General features: G+C 22.5%; 3 protein-coding genes across 3 annotated transcripts; all 3 read right to left on the bottom strand. All coding sequences in view use genetic code 6, as the record gives it.

Annotated features, from left to right (window-relative positions):
* Positions 1 to 251: 251 nt before the first annotated feature.
* Positions 252 to 9,077, bottom strand: TTHERM_00476850 (transmembrane protein, putative; the record flags this gene model as incomplete). Its single annotated transcript, XM_001017392.2, has 9 exons — positions 252 to 2,298; positions 2,356 to 2,782; positions 2,838 to 4,849; positions 4,901 to 5,414; positions 5,491 to 5,592; positions 5,698 to 6,214; positions 6,488 to 6,587; positions 6,652 to 7,133; positions 7,254 to 9,077. 9 exons carry the CDS (start codon positions 9,075 to 9,077, stop codon positions 252 to 254), a joined length of 8,025 nt encoding a protein of 2,674 aa, XP_001017392.2.
* Positions 9,078 to 10,162: 1,085 nt separating this feature from the next.
* On the bottom strand, positions 10,163 to 11,074 carry TTHERM_000476849 (hypothetical protein; the record flags this gene model as incomplete). Its single annotated transcript, XM_012797933.1, has 4 exons — positions 10,163 to 10,427; positions 10,478 to 10,694; positions 10,801 to 10,913; positions 10,995 to 11,074. The coding sequence occupies 4 exons, from the start codon at positions 11,072 to 11,074 to the stop codon at positions 10,163 to 10,165; spliced, it is 675 nt and encodes a 224-aa protein (XP_012653387.1).
* A 615-nt stretch (positions 11,075 to 11,689) lies between these two features.
* TTHERM_00476840 (MSP (major sperm protein) domain protein) lies at positions 11,690 to 18,030 on the bottom strand (the record flags this gene model as incomplete). Its single annotated transcript, XM_001017391.2, has 8 exons — positions 11,690 to 12,348; positions 12,401 to 12,558; positions 12,647 to 13,536; positions 13,635 to 14,614; positions 14,828 to 15,416; positions 15,476 to 15,632; positions 15,686 to 16,077; positions 16,312 to 18,030. The coding sequence occupies 8 exons, from the start codon at positions 18,028 to 18,030 to the stop codon at positions 11,690 to 11,692; spliced, it is 5,544 nt and encodes a 1,847-aa protein (XP_001017391.2).
* Positions 18,031 to 18,654: the final 624 nt, after the last annotated feature.

Here is an 18,654-nt window from a genome sequence, read left to right as displayed (position 1 = left end):
AAATAATATGTATTATAAGTATTAGATTGAATTAATAAATATATTAATAAAGCCATAATATCTTTAACTTGAAAATTTGAATAAATTTTGGACTTCAAAAAATAAAATTTTTATTATAAACAAAATAACATGAAAATTATGCAGCAAATAAAATAACATTTCATAAATACAAGTTAATGAAAATTATATTTTTATTAAATTTAATGAATTAAATAAAATATTGTTTTTTCTCTTATTTATCAATATGATTTTCATTTCTACTTAAAATTTTTGTTACATTTTTTAATTAAATCAAAATTGTAATTTTCTAATTAGTTTTCTTAAACTTGGTTTTCTTAGTCAATATTAAAGTCTAAATTGTCTATTTGATTTATGTTTTCTATGTTATTCTAATCAGTGGAAGTATTGGTATTATTTATAATGTGCTTACTCTTATTCAAGAATAATGTCGGTGAGTCAAAATTATTTAATTTTAGTGTCTTTTTTCTTTAAAAATAGGTTGCACTTGTTTGCTTTAAAAAGTTTACTGAAGAGAAAAATTTTTAATGAATACCACTAAATTAATTAAAACTAATTTGTTCGTTCGTATTATTTTTATTCATCTCTTTTTTAGAAATAGAAAATTCAGAATTTTAATTATTGTTCTAAATTTGAGTTAAAGACTGAATTTAATTATTATTCTTAACAAATCTAAAAATAGCTCTTTTCACTTTTTTCCAATTTAAAAATACTTAAATTAGATTTTTAGATCTCTTAACAAAGGTTTGGAGACTTTAAAATTTTTATATAAGAGAAGGGAAAAGTTATAAAATTTTAATAGCTAATTGCTTTGTATATTCCTAAAGAATGTGTCGGAGATAGCTTAAAATAAGTAAATAGTGTAGAAATGAAATTAAATTTAAGCAGATAGCAACTAATAACTAATAAGAGTTCGAGTTTGAAATGTTACCTATAGTTAAGTTAATCAAAAGAATTAAATGAGCTATTTAATCGTGCTTATTTACATATTAATTTTTGTAAGGATTCTAGCTTTTTAAAAAAGCTAAGTAGATAATTATGATAAAGGAAACAAGAGAATATTTAACAACCTGTTAATCTCTAAAAAATGAATCAATTATTGATATAGCAGTTTTTATATAAAATTTAATAAATTCCCAGTAGTAATTATTAAGTTTATATTCTTTATAAAAGAATCCATATCTAAGTGTAGGTAAAATGCCTTGAAGATTATTACGATATTTTTTCATTTGAGCTAAAATAACTAGTGGTAGTATAAATCCCCATAATAGCAACATAGGAAGGTTAAAAATAAGAATGAATTATAAATGTTCAGTCGTATAGCATTCCTTACTTAGATAATCAACTATATATAGATTGTTACCTATTTATCTGCAAGAAACAAATTAGACAATATCAAGTACAGCATTTGGTTAAAAGAGGGTAAAAATAATTATACAAGAATGCATATACTTTAATCCTATAAAACCATCGTAATTGCAATAATGAAATAATTTAGCTACCAACTAAGATATTATTTATATAATAATTATTAATAATAAAGGAAATATAAATATAGTGATTAAATTTCTTATCATGTAAAAACCTAAATTAAAATGAAAAAGAAATTCATAGCAGGAAATATTGTTTTTCAGCCCACTACTTGGAAGACTTAAGACCCCTAAATTGTCAGAAATTTAAGAAAAGGTAAGTTTTTAGCTGAGTACTTTGCTTATAAACATATAATGCATCATCCCTTTAAGGTAAACAGTAACCATATTTTAATCTTCGCTTACTCCGAAGCTAGCTATGTTCATCTATCTTAAATAATAAATATATGCAGATCTTCTATTTTATCTAATCATTTATTCTAAGCAAAACAGAATATATAAAATTAAGAAAATAAATATAAATGCTTAGAAAGAAGATCTAAATGCTTAATTTTAGCACTTTTAGCATTCATAGTAATTATTATATTCTTAATATTTATCACCCCAAATTTTCCCTTCAAAATCACAAGTTTCACATAGTGGTCCTACATAACCTTCTCTGCAATAGTTTATATTTTATGGATCTTCTCCTATACAATTATCCATGTTATTGTAACAACTAAAGATTTTATCTGTCGAATTGCTATCCCTCCAGTAGCCATTTTTTAAAATAATAGTGTTATTTTGGCAAAGTGATGCTGCTGAAGGGCAAACTTAGCATTACCCATAAATCTTTTAATCAAAATCAGGTTTTTTTAAAGAATACATGCCTTGGGGGCATGTTTAGCATTGATAAATACCTTATAAAACCCTTTTATAAATATAAAATTCATGTTTTTTTTATTAAATACTAAATTAAAAATATTACTTTATATATTACTCCCCTTCTATACATTCTCTAAAGTAAATATTTATTGAATAGATAACTGATTAGTTAGAAAAATTACTAGATTAAGGATTAGGGACTATAATAGACGGGCTATATACTGAAATTAAACCTTATGAATCAGGTATACCAGTAACCTAAAGTTATGTAAATTTAAAAGAAAAGGATTTTTAATCATATTGTTTTATGAAGCTGACAGTTTCTCCATTTAGGATAACATTTTAACTATAAGAAGCAATTCCTACTGATAAACTTTATATTTCAGATTTAATTTCATTTGATATACTTGGTTGTATAAAATATTAGTTTAGATTTAAAGGTTAATTTTCTTCATCGATAAACTAAACTTGAATTTTTAATTAACTACCACTCTGGAAATTTTATAAATCACTTACATTTTATTAAACACCTTTTAATATTTATTAAAATAACAATTTTAAGTTAATAAAAAAAAAGAAATTTACTATTCAATCCTGTTTATTAGTCATCATAAAAAGAAATTTTCAAGCTTTAAGGATAGGAAGCAAAGTTATCTCCATAAATTTTAGCTTTGTTGTTAAAAATTTTATCCTTAAGATTAATATCTCTTATAAAAGAAGGAATTTAAACCTGGTATCTTACACCTCCTCCAATATATGCTTCATTATTATAAATAAAAGAATTTTATAGAATCAAATCACATGAAATAAGAACCAAAGCCCCACCTATTTCTGCTTAGCATTTAGTTATATTAGTATTTTAAAAAGCAGATTGCTTATTACAATAACTTAAAAAAATGGAACCACCTAATAATGAAATATTATCACTAAAGAATGAGTCAAACAGCTTAATAAAACTTTAAAATGTATTTATAACTGAACCATAGCATGATTAGCATACTACATCATCTGACGTCATATTTTTAATTATTATTTAATCAGATTAAAAATACATTAATTCAGATGAAGAAGAAAATGAATGCTAGATATTTACATTAACTATTTCAATTTTATCATTTTTAAGATAGTATATTCCATCTCCATCTTCAAATTTATTCTAGTAGTTAATTATTTAAACATTTTGGATGTTTTATACATTTAAATCTTAAATGTAGGTATTATGTATTCCTTGCATGTAAAATAGAGTTAGTTATTCCTGCCCTTACTTGTTAATAAGTGTAACATTTTTAATATACACATTGCTAATATTAGCTAAATAAAAAATGGTATATTTTAAATTTTAATCAGAAGGTTCTGTTATGATATTTTCAATTTGTATATTATATAAATATAATGATTTTATGTTTTCAAATCTATAAATAGAAGCTTTTTCTAAAGAACAATTAAGTATAAGAAAATTGTTTAAATATCCTGTCTAGATATTTTAAATGGTCAACAAAGATGGATAAATATAGGCATCTGCTTATGAGTAGTAAATTGCTTTAAAACTGATATTTTGGAATTTTTAGAAATCTAATTCAGCTAAGTTCCCTTACATTAGCTAAAGGCTTACATTTCTAAATTAAAGATCTCTATAAAATTAATTTTTAAATATAAATATTTATGTACTTTAGAAGAAAATGTAGTTTGTATTAGGTAAGGTGAAAACTGAAATATTTTCCATTATAAATTTCTATTAAAGGAATTAATCTGACTATTATAGCAAGATTGAAGTTATGTTTTATTCATTAAAAGGGTATTAAGCACTATAATCTATTTATATATTAATATTTTATATTCTTGAAGTATCAATAAATTGAAATTTTGCATTATTATTCAAAAGAATACCAACTTTAACATATTAAATAGGTAAATTATATGAGTTAATTTATTAGTAAAGATTATTTACGCGATCCAATAGATTAAATTGACTCCCATTATCAGTGATTTAGTAATAGCATAAATTTTTATTGTTATATTAATTTCCATACACTAAGGTTAAATTGAAAGCTTATTATAAACTTACACCTACTATGTTTAAATAGGGATCACTTTTATAGACAGAAGCTTTTACAATAATAGGATTTTACATGGTATATTGTTATAAAACTAAAATAGTATCATTTTAAAATTATAAAACTAATAAGCTAGATTATGTTAGCAACAGCATAATTTAATCAGATATATATATTAAATCTGCAATACTGTTAATGTTTGAAGGATTCCTAAAATTAAATAAATATTATAATTAATCATAATTATAAAAGTTTATTTAAAATTAATTAAAAATAGCTAATATATTGATTTATTTAAAAGCCTTTAATTAAACTAAGTTATTTCCTGGAGCTAATATAAATTACTAAAATTAATAATTTTCTTTAATGTTCAAAACAGTTATTATTTATTTTTTATCTTCCCAAACTAATAATCTATTCTATTCAAGATTTAAGAGCATCTAAGAAGGAGCCTATAGGCTACTTATAACTTAGGATTGTATAATAGATTATTAATCGTACTAATAGATGATAATATTAGGTTCTTCTGAGCAAGATATTAAACTATTTCAATAAATAAGAAAAATTAACTTAAAAAATAATTTTATTCCTTACATCTAAAGTTATGTGTTTATTATGATGTCTCTTATTGGCATTTAATGATCACTAAGTTGAGAGACTAAAACTTAATTTATATAATCTATTAAAAACATCCTACCTTTAATATCTGTTATAATTAAGTGACCAAATTCTTTAACAACAATTATTTTACTAATTCTTGAATTTTAACTGAATAAAGTGTAATTTTACTTTATTATCAATTCAGATGTTTGGTAATTTACTTAAACCTAGTAGATTATATTTATTTTACTAATAATAAATACTAATCCCTATATTGCATCTGGTTAAAATTAATCATTTTCAGGGTGAAATGAAATAGGAAATATTTTCAATTTAGAAACTATTACTTATTCATTCATTAAACTATAAACAAATTATGTATCCCCTATTACAATAACATTTCCAACAAGTTTTAATAAAGTAGGTATATTTTAAAATTATTTAACAAAAATTAAACTGCTATTTTGCATTTTCCAAAGATTGCTATCACCTGACAAAAAATAAAGATCTATTTTATAAATTTAAATTTATTTTTTAATTTAAGTAAAAAAGAAGATAATTTTTTTTTTTAATTAATAAATTACTATCATCTATTGTGATACCATATTATGATTAAAAATTATTAGGCAAATAGTTTCCTTGATTACCAATATAAGAGTAGTAATTCCAAAATATGATTTCTTGATCTGAATAAATTAATATTATATTGCTCTGACTATCAATCGTTATGTAATTTAGCTAAGAAATTAGAGTTTCTTTAGGCGTAAAATAATGAATTATTTTAGAAATACTTTATAAAAATGGATTTATTGTAAATATTTGGTTTTAAACATTGATTACCACTATAGTATCAGAATCTTCATCTATGTAAATGTTTCTAATATTTTATGGATAATAAGTGTTAGTTATATCTATCTAAAATTATCCTATCGTATAATCCCAAATTTTAATTGTAAAATCGTTTGAGTCACTAATCATAGCTGCTAGATTTTTGATGATAACTATCTTAAAAATTTAAAAAGATGATTTTCCTATGAACTATATAGTCATGCTGCTTCTATCTATTGATTATAATACTAAAGTAGCATAAGCTAAAATATAATCATCTAAAATAAATATATTTTAAACATTCCCATCAAATCCATATATTTCCTATATTTTTATACCATTCTAAATATTTATAAATTACACTGTTGGTCCATAAAGTATTAATCTTCCTAGTTTAACATCTGGTAAAATTTGATAATTGCTATTCTATATTTTCATTAGAGTTTGAGTTTAATTTTAATAAGTTGATATTATGATATTCTAATTAAAATCAGTAGAAATTAAAATATTTTATTTGTAAAATTATCTCTGGTCTTGACTATAAGCTATAATTTAAATAGAATTTATCTCAAAACCTGAATGTAAATTAAATTATTAAAAAATTTAATAAACACTATTTCTCCAGATAATTATTAATCCATCTTTTCCATAAGTAATAAAATAATTTTTTTAATTAGTCTCAAATAAAATTCCATTAATTCCTTAAGAATGCCCTATTAAAAATTGAGAAGAATCTATTTAGTAATTCCATACTTAAAGATTATTTGTATTATCACCACTTATACTTATTATTGTGTATCTGTCTTGATCTATAATTATGTCTATAGGTTATGAATTATGTCTATTATTTTACCTAAAAAAATAATATTTTTATAAAAAATTTATTAAAATATATATTTAATTTTTGTTTTTTTTACCTAAATATATCAAGAGAGATATATTTTTATATAGTTATAATTTAAGATATGACAACAATTAAATACTAAGATTGTATAAGTAGCACTTTAGAGTATCTTAAATCCTTATTTTATGCTAATTATTGTTAATAAATTGAATAAGTAGATATACTATAACTGCTAATTTATAAATTATTTAAATCTTAAATAATCATTCTATTCTTATAGCTATCTAAATTATAGTAGCTTATCAAATTCTGTGTGTTATATGTTTATTCTATTTTAAATGACCTTGTGTCACCTATAAGTACTCCTCCACCATAAGATCCATAATCGACCACGAATATTGCTTTATTATTAACAGAGTCTATCATACCACCAATTATAGGGAAATGTAAAAGTTTTTGACTATAAAATATTTAAGTATCATATATTGATTAAGTGAATATAGTTCCATCATAAGAACCTCCTAAAAGAAGTAAGGAATTAGGATCTGATCCGCACTAAATAAATTAAATATTAAAATTATTGATTATATTAAATAATTTTTATTCTATTTTGTACCATCAAAAATATTTTTCTTATGAAAAAAAATTTTTTTAAAGTAAAAATATTTAAATTACTCTGCTTATAGAAAATTAGAATTAAAAAGTCTTTATAAGTTTTAAAGTACTATCTCTAATAACAACGTTTCCATTTTGAAAGCAAACGATATTTATTTCATAAAGCTTTAAATTATCTTAAATTGTTAAAGACGCATTATTTGGATTGTATATACTGTTATTAGCTTAGTACATTATTTTAAGAATCGGGTATTGTAAAATAATAGCATCACCTGCCTAGTTATAACATGTTAAAGTTTAAAAAATTCTATATATTTAAGTTTAGTAGAATTAATCTTTTATGTTCATTTAACTAGCTAGCTTATTTGCAGTTAAATCAAAAATATATACTGTATTTAATGATGTTACAATTACCAAGTTGAGCTTGCTATCAAACATTTATGAATTAATTTATTCGTCTACTGAAAATTTACTAGTTACTTGATAATCATATGATGAGTAACACACAATTTATTAATTACTAAAAGAAACACAAAAATTATCATCAGAAACTATGCTAATAAAAGTAGCTTTAGGGAAAGGAGCGTATTCGTAATCAGGATGTGTTATTTTGTTAAGAAAACTTCCATCAAAGTAATCATAAATAAATATTTAACCATCATCAGAGGTATTAACAATTATTTGGCTAATATCTGAGAAGTCAAATCGATTAAGGTTTTATGTTTATTATGGTAAGGGAGATTATAAAGAAGAAATAACAAAGTTGACATTTTATTTAGGAATATTGTAAGAAACAATTTATCCTCCAAAAACAAAAAGTTAGTCATACTTTGATAAGTACATAAATCCATTTATAATTTAGGTATTTAAAACTATTTATAGAGGTATTGAATTTAATATAATTTGAGCTTAAGGATTCTCAGGATTATATTTTATTAAAAATAGTTAACCTAAATCAGATATCAAAAGGATAGAGTTAGAGTTATAAATCAATTAAGTAATATTATCTTAGTTAGAAATTTATAATATTGAAGATAATTAAATTTACTGATTTATAATCAAATCATTTTTTGTGTCATCATATCTGCATATGTTTAATTATTAATTAACAACAAAAAATATCAAATTATTATTTATATCAACGTATAGGCTATTTATTGAACTATCTGATGTTAATAAAACTTAATCCAACATTTAATTACTCCAAATATTTTTTTAATTATCAAAATTAATTTGAAGAGGAATAAGATAAGTTTTCATTGTTAAACTATTTGTTATAACAATTTAAATAAAATATTGCTAATAAGAATTTTGTTTAGCAAACAGTTGAATAGGTAATGAGCTAAAATTTTTAATTCCTCCATAAAGGTTTAATATTATTTAAGATAGAATTCTATCCCAAACAATTATCATGCTATCTCCTTCACTGAAAGAAATTAAAATATTTTAATCAATTATAAATATTTGTGTTACTTATTATGTATGCCCTAAATAAGTCTTATACTCTAGTGTTATAAAATTATTATCATAAAAATCTCCATATGTCCCAAAAGTAAAAATAGAGTTTTATTTTAAATCGATAGGGCTTTTTGGTAAAATTTATCCTTGAAAAATCACTTCTGTACTTAATAATTATCCATTTTTATAATTCCATGTAATAACTTCGCCATCAGAGCCAAAGCTTATAATATTTTATGAAGTAGGAATATAATGAATTTGCATTATAGGAAATTTGTGTCCCTTTAAGCTTGCTCTTATTATACCAGTATTTGAGTCCCATATTATTATCTGTGAAGACTGGTTACTAATAGATATTAAATATAGATAACTATTTATGATAGGTTCTACATTGCTCTAATCTTAAATTATTATAGTGTTGATCATTGGAGATGAATAAAAATTTATTAAAGTAGAATCTAGCAATATTATTTAAGATACATAACCATTTTCATGGAATTATTATCCTAATAAATCTATTTAAGGACAATTGTAATAATAATCGCACGTTTTTGTTATTTAATTTCCAATTTAATTTCCAGAACAAGTTGATGTGCATTATTTTGTATTGATATCATAGAAAAGAAAGTCCAAACATTTTTTTTAAACACATGAATTAGTAGATATGTATGGATCAAATACTAAGTCATCAATACATTATAGACAGGTAGTTTAATCAGAACTTTATTAAAGACAATACTAAATACCTTAAGCCAGTCTAAATTAAATTTATGCTACCAAAAATTAGATAACAAACTATTTAAAAAAATATTTCATTATATGATTTGTCAAAGTTATTTTCTTGAATTAAATTATTACTATTTCTACAAATTAAAAAAACACCAATTCCAATTTAGTATTAATAAAGCAATAAAGTAGGTATAATATCACCTAATAATTGTAATTATTAGTTTAAAATACAATCAAAATTTAACTAATGAGCGAATTTTTAAAATACAAATATTAATTTTTCTTTAAATATGAACTCAGTTTTAACATGATAATTTATTAGAAATAAGATTTATATTTAAAAATCAATTTTTATTAATGAAAATAATATTTAAAATAGTGAATTTACTTTACTTAATATATTTATTAAAAAATATTTATTAGGAGTTCTTTTTAAAATGTTTCTATAATTTATAATATTTCATATATAGGTTCAAATAGTCTTTAAATTTTAAATATGAATTTCTAATTAGGTAAACAAATATTTTACTCAAATATTATTCGTGTATGTAGCCTTGAAAAAAGGCAGTACCTTAGGGTGCTATATATATATATATATATATAATAAAAATCAAATTTTTTTTTATTTCATAATATTATAATTTACTAAATTTAAATTTAATAATATTTAATTTATTAAAATTAAAATAAACTATTTTTAAAATTTAATTTCAACAATTTTATGCAGTAGATAATAAATCATATAAAATTGTATAAATTAAAAAATATTAAATTTATTTTTATCAGCATTTATATTAAATAGTAATAACTTCTCCTTTAACAACAAATTTTTCTAAATCTCTTAAAAATTCTTTAATAGATGAATCTAATTTTGAAGCCTTAAAATTTGTATCTAAAGTATTAAGTATTTTAACTTGTTTGTATTGCTAGGACTCCTTCAATGATTCTATTCCTTTCAATATTAAATTTGATTTTTAAATTAATACTAAATCATTTTCTTCTTTTAAAAGGTTTGCTAACTCTGATCCTGTTTCTTATTTCTCTACCCTAATTGTAAATTTATTTATTATACAAAGAAAAAAAATATAATTTTTTACCATTTAGATTCTTGTTCATAAACTGATTCTATCTGTTAATTAAAGTGATCAACAAGTTCACTAATAACATCTTCTTTTCTTTATTTTAAAACCTTAATAACATTTGAAAAAGTTAATTCAACTTCTTTCATTATTTATGCTTTTTTTTCTTCGCATTCAATTTTAGTATGTCTTATGTCTAATAGAATGTTTTCTGTTCTTTCGTACTGCAAAATATCTATTTTAAAAAATTATTTTCTGAATTTTGTTTTTTGTGTATTATTTTGATTCTAATTTATAATTTCTATTCAGATTGTTTTAAAATCACTTTTTCAATCATTTACTTTAATCTTTTGCTTCAGATAATTTCGCTCTTAGTTTTTTAGCAGCCTCTTCTATTCTACAAACTTTATTGCCTTGATAAGGACCAAACATTAAACAAGAAGGACATATTAAGCTTTTAATTAAATATTATGTTTATTTTGGATTCATTTATTGAAAATAAAATTTATAAACAAAGCTAATAACTCTGTTTTACCAATTTTCATCTAAAGAATAACACTCAAATGGTCTATTATGAATTTGACACATGCCTGGATCCTAAAATTAATCTTCCATCTATTTTAAAAATTGCTAATTTGCTAAATTATAAACTTTTTGTAAAATTTGTATTTGTTAAAATATTGTAGCTTGATTTTTTTAAGATATCAAATAATTAATAATTGTTAATTTTCTTTGTTATTTAATTTAAGTAACTGCTCTAATTCTAAATTTTACTCATAATAAATAAAAATTAAATTTATTTTAAGCTCAATAAAAAATCAATCATTAAAAAATATCCTTTTAAAATTTTATAAAATTCTTGAATTTCTTCTTAAAAATTTTAAAAATTGCGTTTTTTATAAATCATTTTATGGCTTCCTAAAATATTTAATATTAAGTCATTAAGGAATAATTAAATTACAGCTTTTTAAAATAAATTAATATATTAAACTAAAAAAAAATTTATTTTCGTACTAAAAAATTAGTTAGAAAATAAATGTATTAAAATAATAAATTTAGAAAATAGATTTAAAAGAAAAAAAGAAGAATAATTAAAAAAAAATTTTTTAATTTAATATTTTATTTGTATGTGATAAAGTATTTAATTGACTATAAAAATAACTTTTTAATAAATAATAAATATTGTTTAATATTCAAATATTTTAAATAATAAGCTTCAATTAAATCCAATCATTTTTGAGGAATTATAAAATTTTTTCCAACTCTTAACAAATCACATTCCCTTCTTGTAGCTTCTTGAATGATGTTAAAGTATGTATTTTCAAATATTAAGTCAGCTAATTCTGAGAATTCATCCTAAAGGAAAATCTGTCTGTAATCATTATACATTTTATTTTTTTATTGTTTTCCGTTTGTTATGATTGAATTGTTAACATTCTGATTATTAAATTTACTATCTGAACGATTCACTGTAAAGCTATTTTGTTCAGATAAGTTATTATTTTCTTCATAGTTGTTATCGTAGTTTTCTTTTAAATCTTTAATTATATCATCTGCTATTCCACTTACATCTAAAATATCATTTAAACCTTTACTAACCATAGTAATATCCATTGTATCTTCCTTATCAAATTGTTAATACAATTGAACTGGCTAATCATCAATTCTTTTTATTAAATCAAACAAATTATCGTCATTTAAAATATCTTTGATAGCTTATCCTATTATATTCATCATCATGTGCTCTTTAGAATTTTAGCTTTGTAAGTTATCTTTTGTTTTTTGCAAGTGGTTGCTTAATTTAGATTATTTTTTAATTCTTAAAAACAGTGTTTCTTTTTCTATACCTGAATGGCTAGAAACAGAACTCATAGTTGTGACCATTCTATCTATTATTTTATTTTAAATTAATAATTTTTATAATTTAATTAATTAGCTTACTTCCACTTGCGATATCTTAGTTTCCCCAATAAATTGCACACTCTATTTCTCCAGAATAAATAGAAGGTTGTAAAGCTGCTTCTAATGTTAACTTTAATTCAATAAATTCACCCGGATTTAACCTTCCTTAGCTAGGTTCTATTGAAAATTTATCTTCACTATTTAAAAATAAAATATTAGTTTAAAAATTATATTCACTTTCTTAAATCAATCAATCAAAAAATTTAGATTTAGAGAAATATTTACCAAATTAATCCTGGTGCTTTTGTTTGTAAAGAAAACCCATACGTAAAATCAAAGGATAGTTTTTCATTGTTTGATAAATTATATAAAATAATTACTCTTGTTATTTATTAATGAGGTTTTAGCTCACCAAAATCAATTTCTTCAATCGAAAAGCAAACCTTGCTTCCTATTGCAGAAACTGACGATCTTTGCTAAGGATACTCATTTTCTATTGTTTTAATAACTTTTTTAGGAATTTTTGAAAATCCTTCGCCAATTACATGCAATCTAATATCTTTAAGAGGCTTCATAAAATCAGTAGCTTTTATGCTTAGAATATGATAATACTTTTTAGCTTCCAGAGGCTTAAACAAACAATATAAGTATTATTTTTCATTAGGCATCAGAGAGCCATTTTTATTAGAAATGTTGAAAATTTCAAATTTTGAATCTATGTTTTATCCTTTTTCATCTATTTCTTAAACTTCGATTGAGTAATTTAATTTTGTTAACCCAACATTTTATATTTCAATAGGATACTACAAAGGTAGAAGCATACCTATAGGACAGTCAGGTAAGTTTACTCTATTTTGTTTAACTGAGAGCATGCCTTATGTAGGAGAAAGCATCATTCCTTTTAGATTTATAACCAAAGGTTTGCCATTATTTATCTATAAAACTACCCTTAATAGGTGATTTTCAGAAGTAATTTTCTCTTATTTTTATGATAAAATCTAAAAACCATCATCAATATTTCCTGGACTATATATTAATTATATATCTTAGAGCTATTAAGGTTTCAGTGTTCCTGATTTAGGAATAATTTAAAATATTTTCCTATCTATGATAGCTTTTTCATAAGCTTCATCTCCCTAAAGCTCACCTGGATCTGCCCAAGGTTCTAAGTCAATCTTTTAAATTATCAAAAAATAGAAAATTATAAATATTAAAAAAAAACTTTTTAAATTAAAAATGAATATATTGTTGAATAATAGTAATAATAAATTACCTAACTATCAGAAGGTAATTTAAAATTAAAGTCTAGCTCAGTCCCTCCTATATTTTGAATTGTAACAACAATTTTTCTTGGTTTTACATTCTTATTATTTGGTAAATATCCAAAATTCCATGTATAATTTTTTAATTTTCTTTAGAGCTTCTAAGCTTATTCTATGTTAAGCTATTCTATTCTCAAAAAGTTTATTTCATCTTCGTTTAAATCAGTTGCTAATTCTGAGTTAATCTTGTTAATTTAAAAATTCTCCCATAAAGATGCTACACTAATAGCATCATTTCTAACATCAATTATTTTCAATAGAGGGTAATTACCATTAGCTTTAATTTTTAGATGTGTTTTTTAGATAAACTATCTATTTTAAGTACGCACTATACTAGCCTTTGGATTGCATTCTGTTGCTATAACTTCCAACTTCATGTTAAAAAAGTTAACTTAATTAGGACAAAATACAATTCCAATATCTATTTTTGAGTTAGCAGATATTATTCCTTCAGTAAAATCAAGCTTAAAATTCTAATGAATAGTTTCTTGATCATAAACCTATTTATTTTTTCTCATAGTATGACTTTAATCAATTTCTCCAGTTTTTATTTATTCATCATCTTCCTCATCCTCATTAATTTAAAGATGTCCATTTTTTTTCTTGTTCTTTCTTCTTCTAGTTTCAATATCTTAATCACTAATCAGTTATGATAATTATGTTTAACTTTATTATATTTCAGTTTCCTCTTATTCATCATCATTTACAAGTTTTAATTCAATGTAAAAAGTGCAATTAGAATCGTTTCGTATTTGTGCAGTCATCCTTTATTAAAAGTTAACTTTCACTATTCCATAATCAATCAGTTCTGGTTTAATCGTTATTGATCCATCAGCACCTCTAGCAACAACCTCAAGTTGTTTTTCAATTTATTTTAAACTTTGTATCTCATCTTCTTATTAAATTTACTACTATTCACTGCTTCCAGACCCTATTTAAGTTTTTAATTTAACAATTATGTTTTTATTAAATTTGATTAATAAAATATTTTAATTCAAAGATATTTATTGCATTTTTTCAAATGCAATATTTTTATATTAAAACCAATCAATGATTAAATAATGTAAAATAATTTTCTTATTGTAAATATTTTTTTTAATAAATAAATCACAATATAATTTAAATATTTAATAAAATTTATTACCAGGCATAAAGTATCCTACCATAGATTAAGTTAAATCTATTCTTTCTTTAGCTTTAAATATAGGCTTTATCTTGTAATTTTTTTTTTGGTAAGGAACAAAGCCACATGTTATGTAAACGTGCTCATTTGGTTTCATAACACCTGATTAAGGTTCAAAATGCAACATTTCTTTATATTTATCAGGAATCAATATATCAAATTCTAAATTAATTTTAGATCTATTTTCTACTTTCATTTTTTGTTTAGAGTAGACACCTAAGAAGCTTGGAGGGAAAAACAGCTTTCCATCGTTTTCTATATCAACCAAAGGCTCACTGCAAAAACCATATAAACTTAGAGGTTTAATATTTGAGTTATTATGGTTAAGAACTATATTAATTGAATACTCATATTTTTTTGCTTTCTATGGAGCAAATTGTATTACCAGTAATATGAATTATTTTGGCTAAATTAAACCTACTTATGGATAAACATTATAAATGCTACTAGGGTCCTTCTAAACTCTAAAATATACTGGTGTGTCCCCTTAGTTTTACAATTCTACTGATTAGTAAGAAACTTCTCCAACTCTACAAGACTTGAAATAGACCTTTTGATTTACATGTTTTTAGTTATTCAATACATTTTAAGAAAAAACTTTAGACTTACTTTACTAGAAGGTGAAAAATCGACCATTGGAATATATATTTAATTATGTGGGCCAAAAGAGTGTCCAACACAACTTACAAATCCAGAAAATGGTGGCAGAGTTTCATCTGCTATGTAATCTATTTTATTCAGTGTCTTTAAGAACACTGTGGAAGTCCTATAATAGAATATAATTTTAAATTTAATAGTTTTATATATTTATTTAGTTACTTTAGCGAATTTTAAGACTGTGTATGAGTAAGAGATAATTAGTCATTTGTAAATTTCATAGATTATGCTAAAATTGATTTCTAGAATTCATCAACTACATTTTTAGTTAGCTTTTCACTATATTTATAAGCTATAAATTGAAGATCCTAAAAGAAATAGAATGAATTTTTTATAGGACGGAATGAGATTTTAAAATCTGCTCTTGAATTAGGCTTAATTGAAGCTGTTTCGGGTTAAACACTAAAAACAGATAGACTATTATCTAAGCTATTGTTTTTCTTTAATATGGTCCAAAAAACTGTGATTTTACTATTTATATTATTAAATATAGTAACTACTCTTTCTTAGCTCAGAGTCATTAATTCTTAATATCCAAAATCTAAAAACTCTTCCTATTATTTAAATTTAATTATTTCAAATTTCAATATAAAATATTTTTATTATTTAATCAAATTTTGATAAAAAATATCTTTCTATAAAATATTATTTATGCAAGAAAAAAGACTAGGAAAAGGAAAAAAAATGTATTAAGAAATAATTAATTAGCTTGTAAAATAACAAGTGAATTAGTTTAAGAAATAATTAAAAAATTCTTTAAATAAATAATAAAAATTAGTTTATTTTACACTAATTCTTATCAGTCGTGTTCCACTTGTTTAGCTTAAAAATAATTCTCTATGAAGGGCTATTTATGAATTTAGCTAAGAAGTATCATCTTCATAAGTTTCAGGAATTCTATCAAAATATTATTACTACTACAACTCAAGATTTTAGTTAGCATTGATAGTGTCAATAGTACCTCCTTAAGTATTTTATGTTGCTGAATTTAATGGGTATTTTTAATTTATTGATGGGATTTGCTTAGTAGAACTCTCTACTGTTGAAGTAATTTGGGTTGATTTTTCTTTTGTTAAAAGAAGACTCTTATTTTTAGATAGGTTTTTCTAAGGACTCAAATTGTTTTTTGTGTACCTATTGTTAGGGTTAATTACCTTTTCTTATTGGCTTTATGATTTAAAAACTGATAACTACTGATGAGATTAAGATGGCAATAGTTGCTTCTTTTAATTTTAAAGTAATCCACTACCATTGTTTATTTAACTTTGTTACTGTAAGCTTAAATTATTTAGTTATGAGTAGTTCCCGAATTATCCTATAGAAAAATTGGTTCCGTTTGTAATTGCCAATTATTAACTCAGATTATGAGCTGTTTTACGTTTACTTAGAGGTGAATTTTGTTGAATTTTAAGTAAAATTGAATTTTCCATGTATTTCATATCAATATTCGATAATCTACCTTCTATAACTCTCTTTCTAAAAGAATCAATTTACTATTAAACTAAAGGTAGGGGTTTAAATAGCAAATCATAGCATGTTCCTATAAGATCTACATAGATTACTTTGTGATTTTAAACAACACAAAATACTCTCTAATAATAACATATAGTATGGCGTGGAACAAACTAAACTAGCATTCTTACATAGGAATGATCTTTTATAATACCTTTGGGTTTAGAAATACTAAAAATACTATTTTAATCTATGTAAAACTAGTATTTTGTTGGCAAATCACTATCATTGTAAATAGTTAAAATTCGACTTGCTTCTGTTTCAATTTTTACTTCACCAAAATTAATGCTTTGATCACTTAATCTTATATTAAATCCTTCAGCATCGCCAATTGCACTAATTTAAGCACTATTGCCTCCAGGAGCTTCTATTTTCCAATGAGCTATTGAGCATAATCCCTCAACTTGTGGCTTATAAGTTATAGAAACCAAAAATGAAGATTGAGGTGGAATGAAACCACTTGAACAGTTTATAGAAAAAGATGAATCTTTGAATTCATCATTTATCAGCTTTGTAATGGTGAATTTTGTACCCACCTAACTTAGATTTTTCACAATAACCTCTCTTGTTAAAGATTTACCAACTAAAAGAGTATTAAAATGTATTTTTCTAGCTTATGGTTAGATAAATGGGTATTTTCCAATTCCACTTACCTTAATTATCCTGGGCTTCTCTTTGTCAATATTTAAAATAATAGTATTCAAAATTGCTGATGCTTCTTAAGGAGTAAATGAGATAACTACTGTTTATTTACCACCTTTAGCATCTAAAGTACCAAATGAAGGAAATACTTAGAATATTTCAGACTCAAAATTCCATTCAACTTAATAGTCATTTTTATTTTCTAAAGTGAAGACCTTTTCTTAAGTCTAGTTAACTGCTTGAAAACCAAAATCTATTGAATCACCAATATTATTCAAAATAGGCTTATGAATTATTTCCTTTTTTTTTCTATCTATTAAACTCATTCTAAGCGCTTCATAATCATCTTCCATTTTCTAATATCTTTCAGTTCAGAAATTTTAATTTACTTTAAATAACTACCTGTTTTTTGTAAATTAGCTAAGTTCTCCTTTTTTATTGTGAATATACTATCCTAATTTATTATATGTGCGCAAAAAATAGTAACTTATAAAATTTCTTCGTTTTCTTATTAAATCAAAAATTATTTAGTTAGATTATTTTATTAATTATTTAAAATAAATAGATTAAGTGATTTGAATATACATATAATATCTTATCAGAATTATTATTTATATTATTTAAATAAAATCATTTTTATTTTAATAATAAAGTAATAAATTAATGAAAAGTTAAAAATTTATATTTTACTCATATTTTTACAACATACAGAAGATTTTATTTTGAAAAAAATATATTCAAAATAATTCTTTAAAATCAACTATATATCTCTTTTTTAAGCATCATATCTTCATTAAATAATAACAAAAAAGATTAATTTATTGAATTAAATATATTTAAAACATTAAATCAATAGAAAGAATTAAATAAGTTATCACTTAATTTTGATCAATTTGATATGTATTATAATTTGGTAAATTGCTTATTTTAATAACCAAAAATTTTTCTAATTTATCAAAACTAAATTTTTATTTAAA

This window comes from Tetrahymena thermophila (genome assembly GCF_000189635.1).
Source record: "Tetrahymena thermophila SB210 genomic scaffold scf_8254611, whole genome shotgun sequence".
NCBI lineage: Eukaryota > Ciliophora > Oligohymenophorea > Hymenostomatida > Tetrahymenidae > Tetrahymena > Tetrahymena thermophila.
The sequence above is the reverse complement of the archived record's forward strand: the minus strand, read 5'-3'. Positions and strand labels throughout refer to the sequence as shown.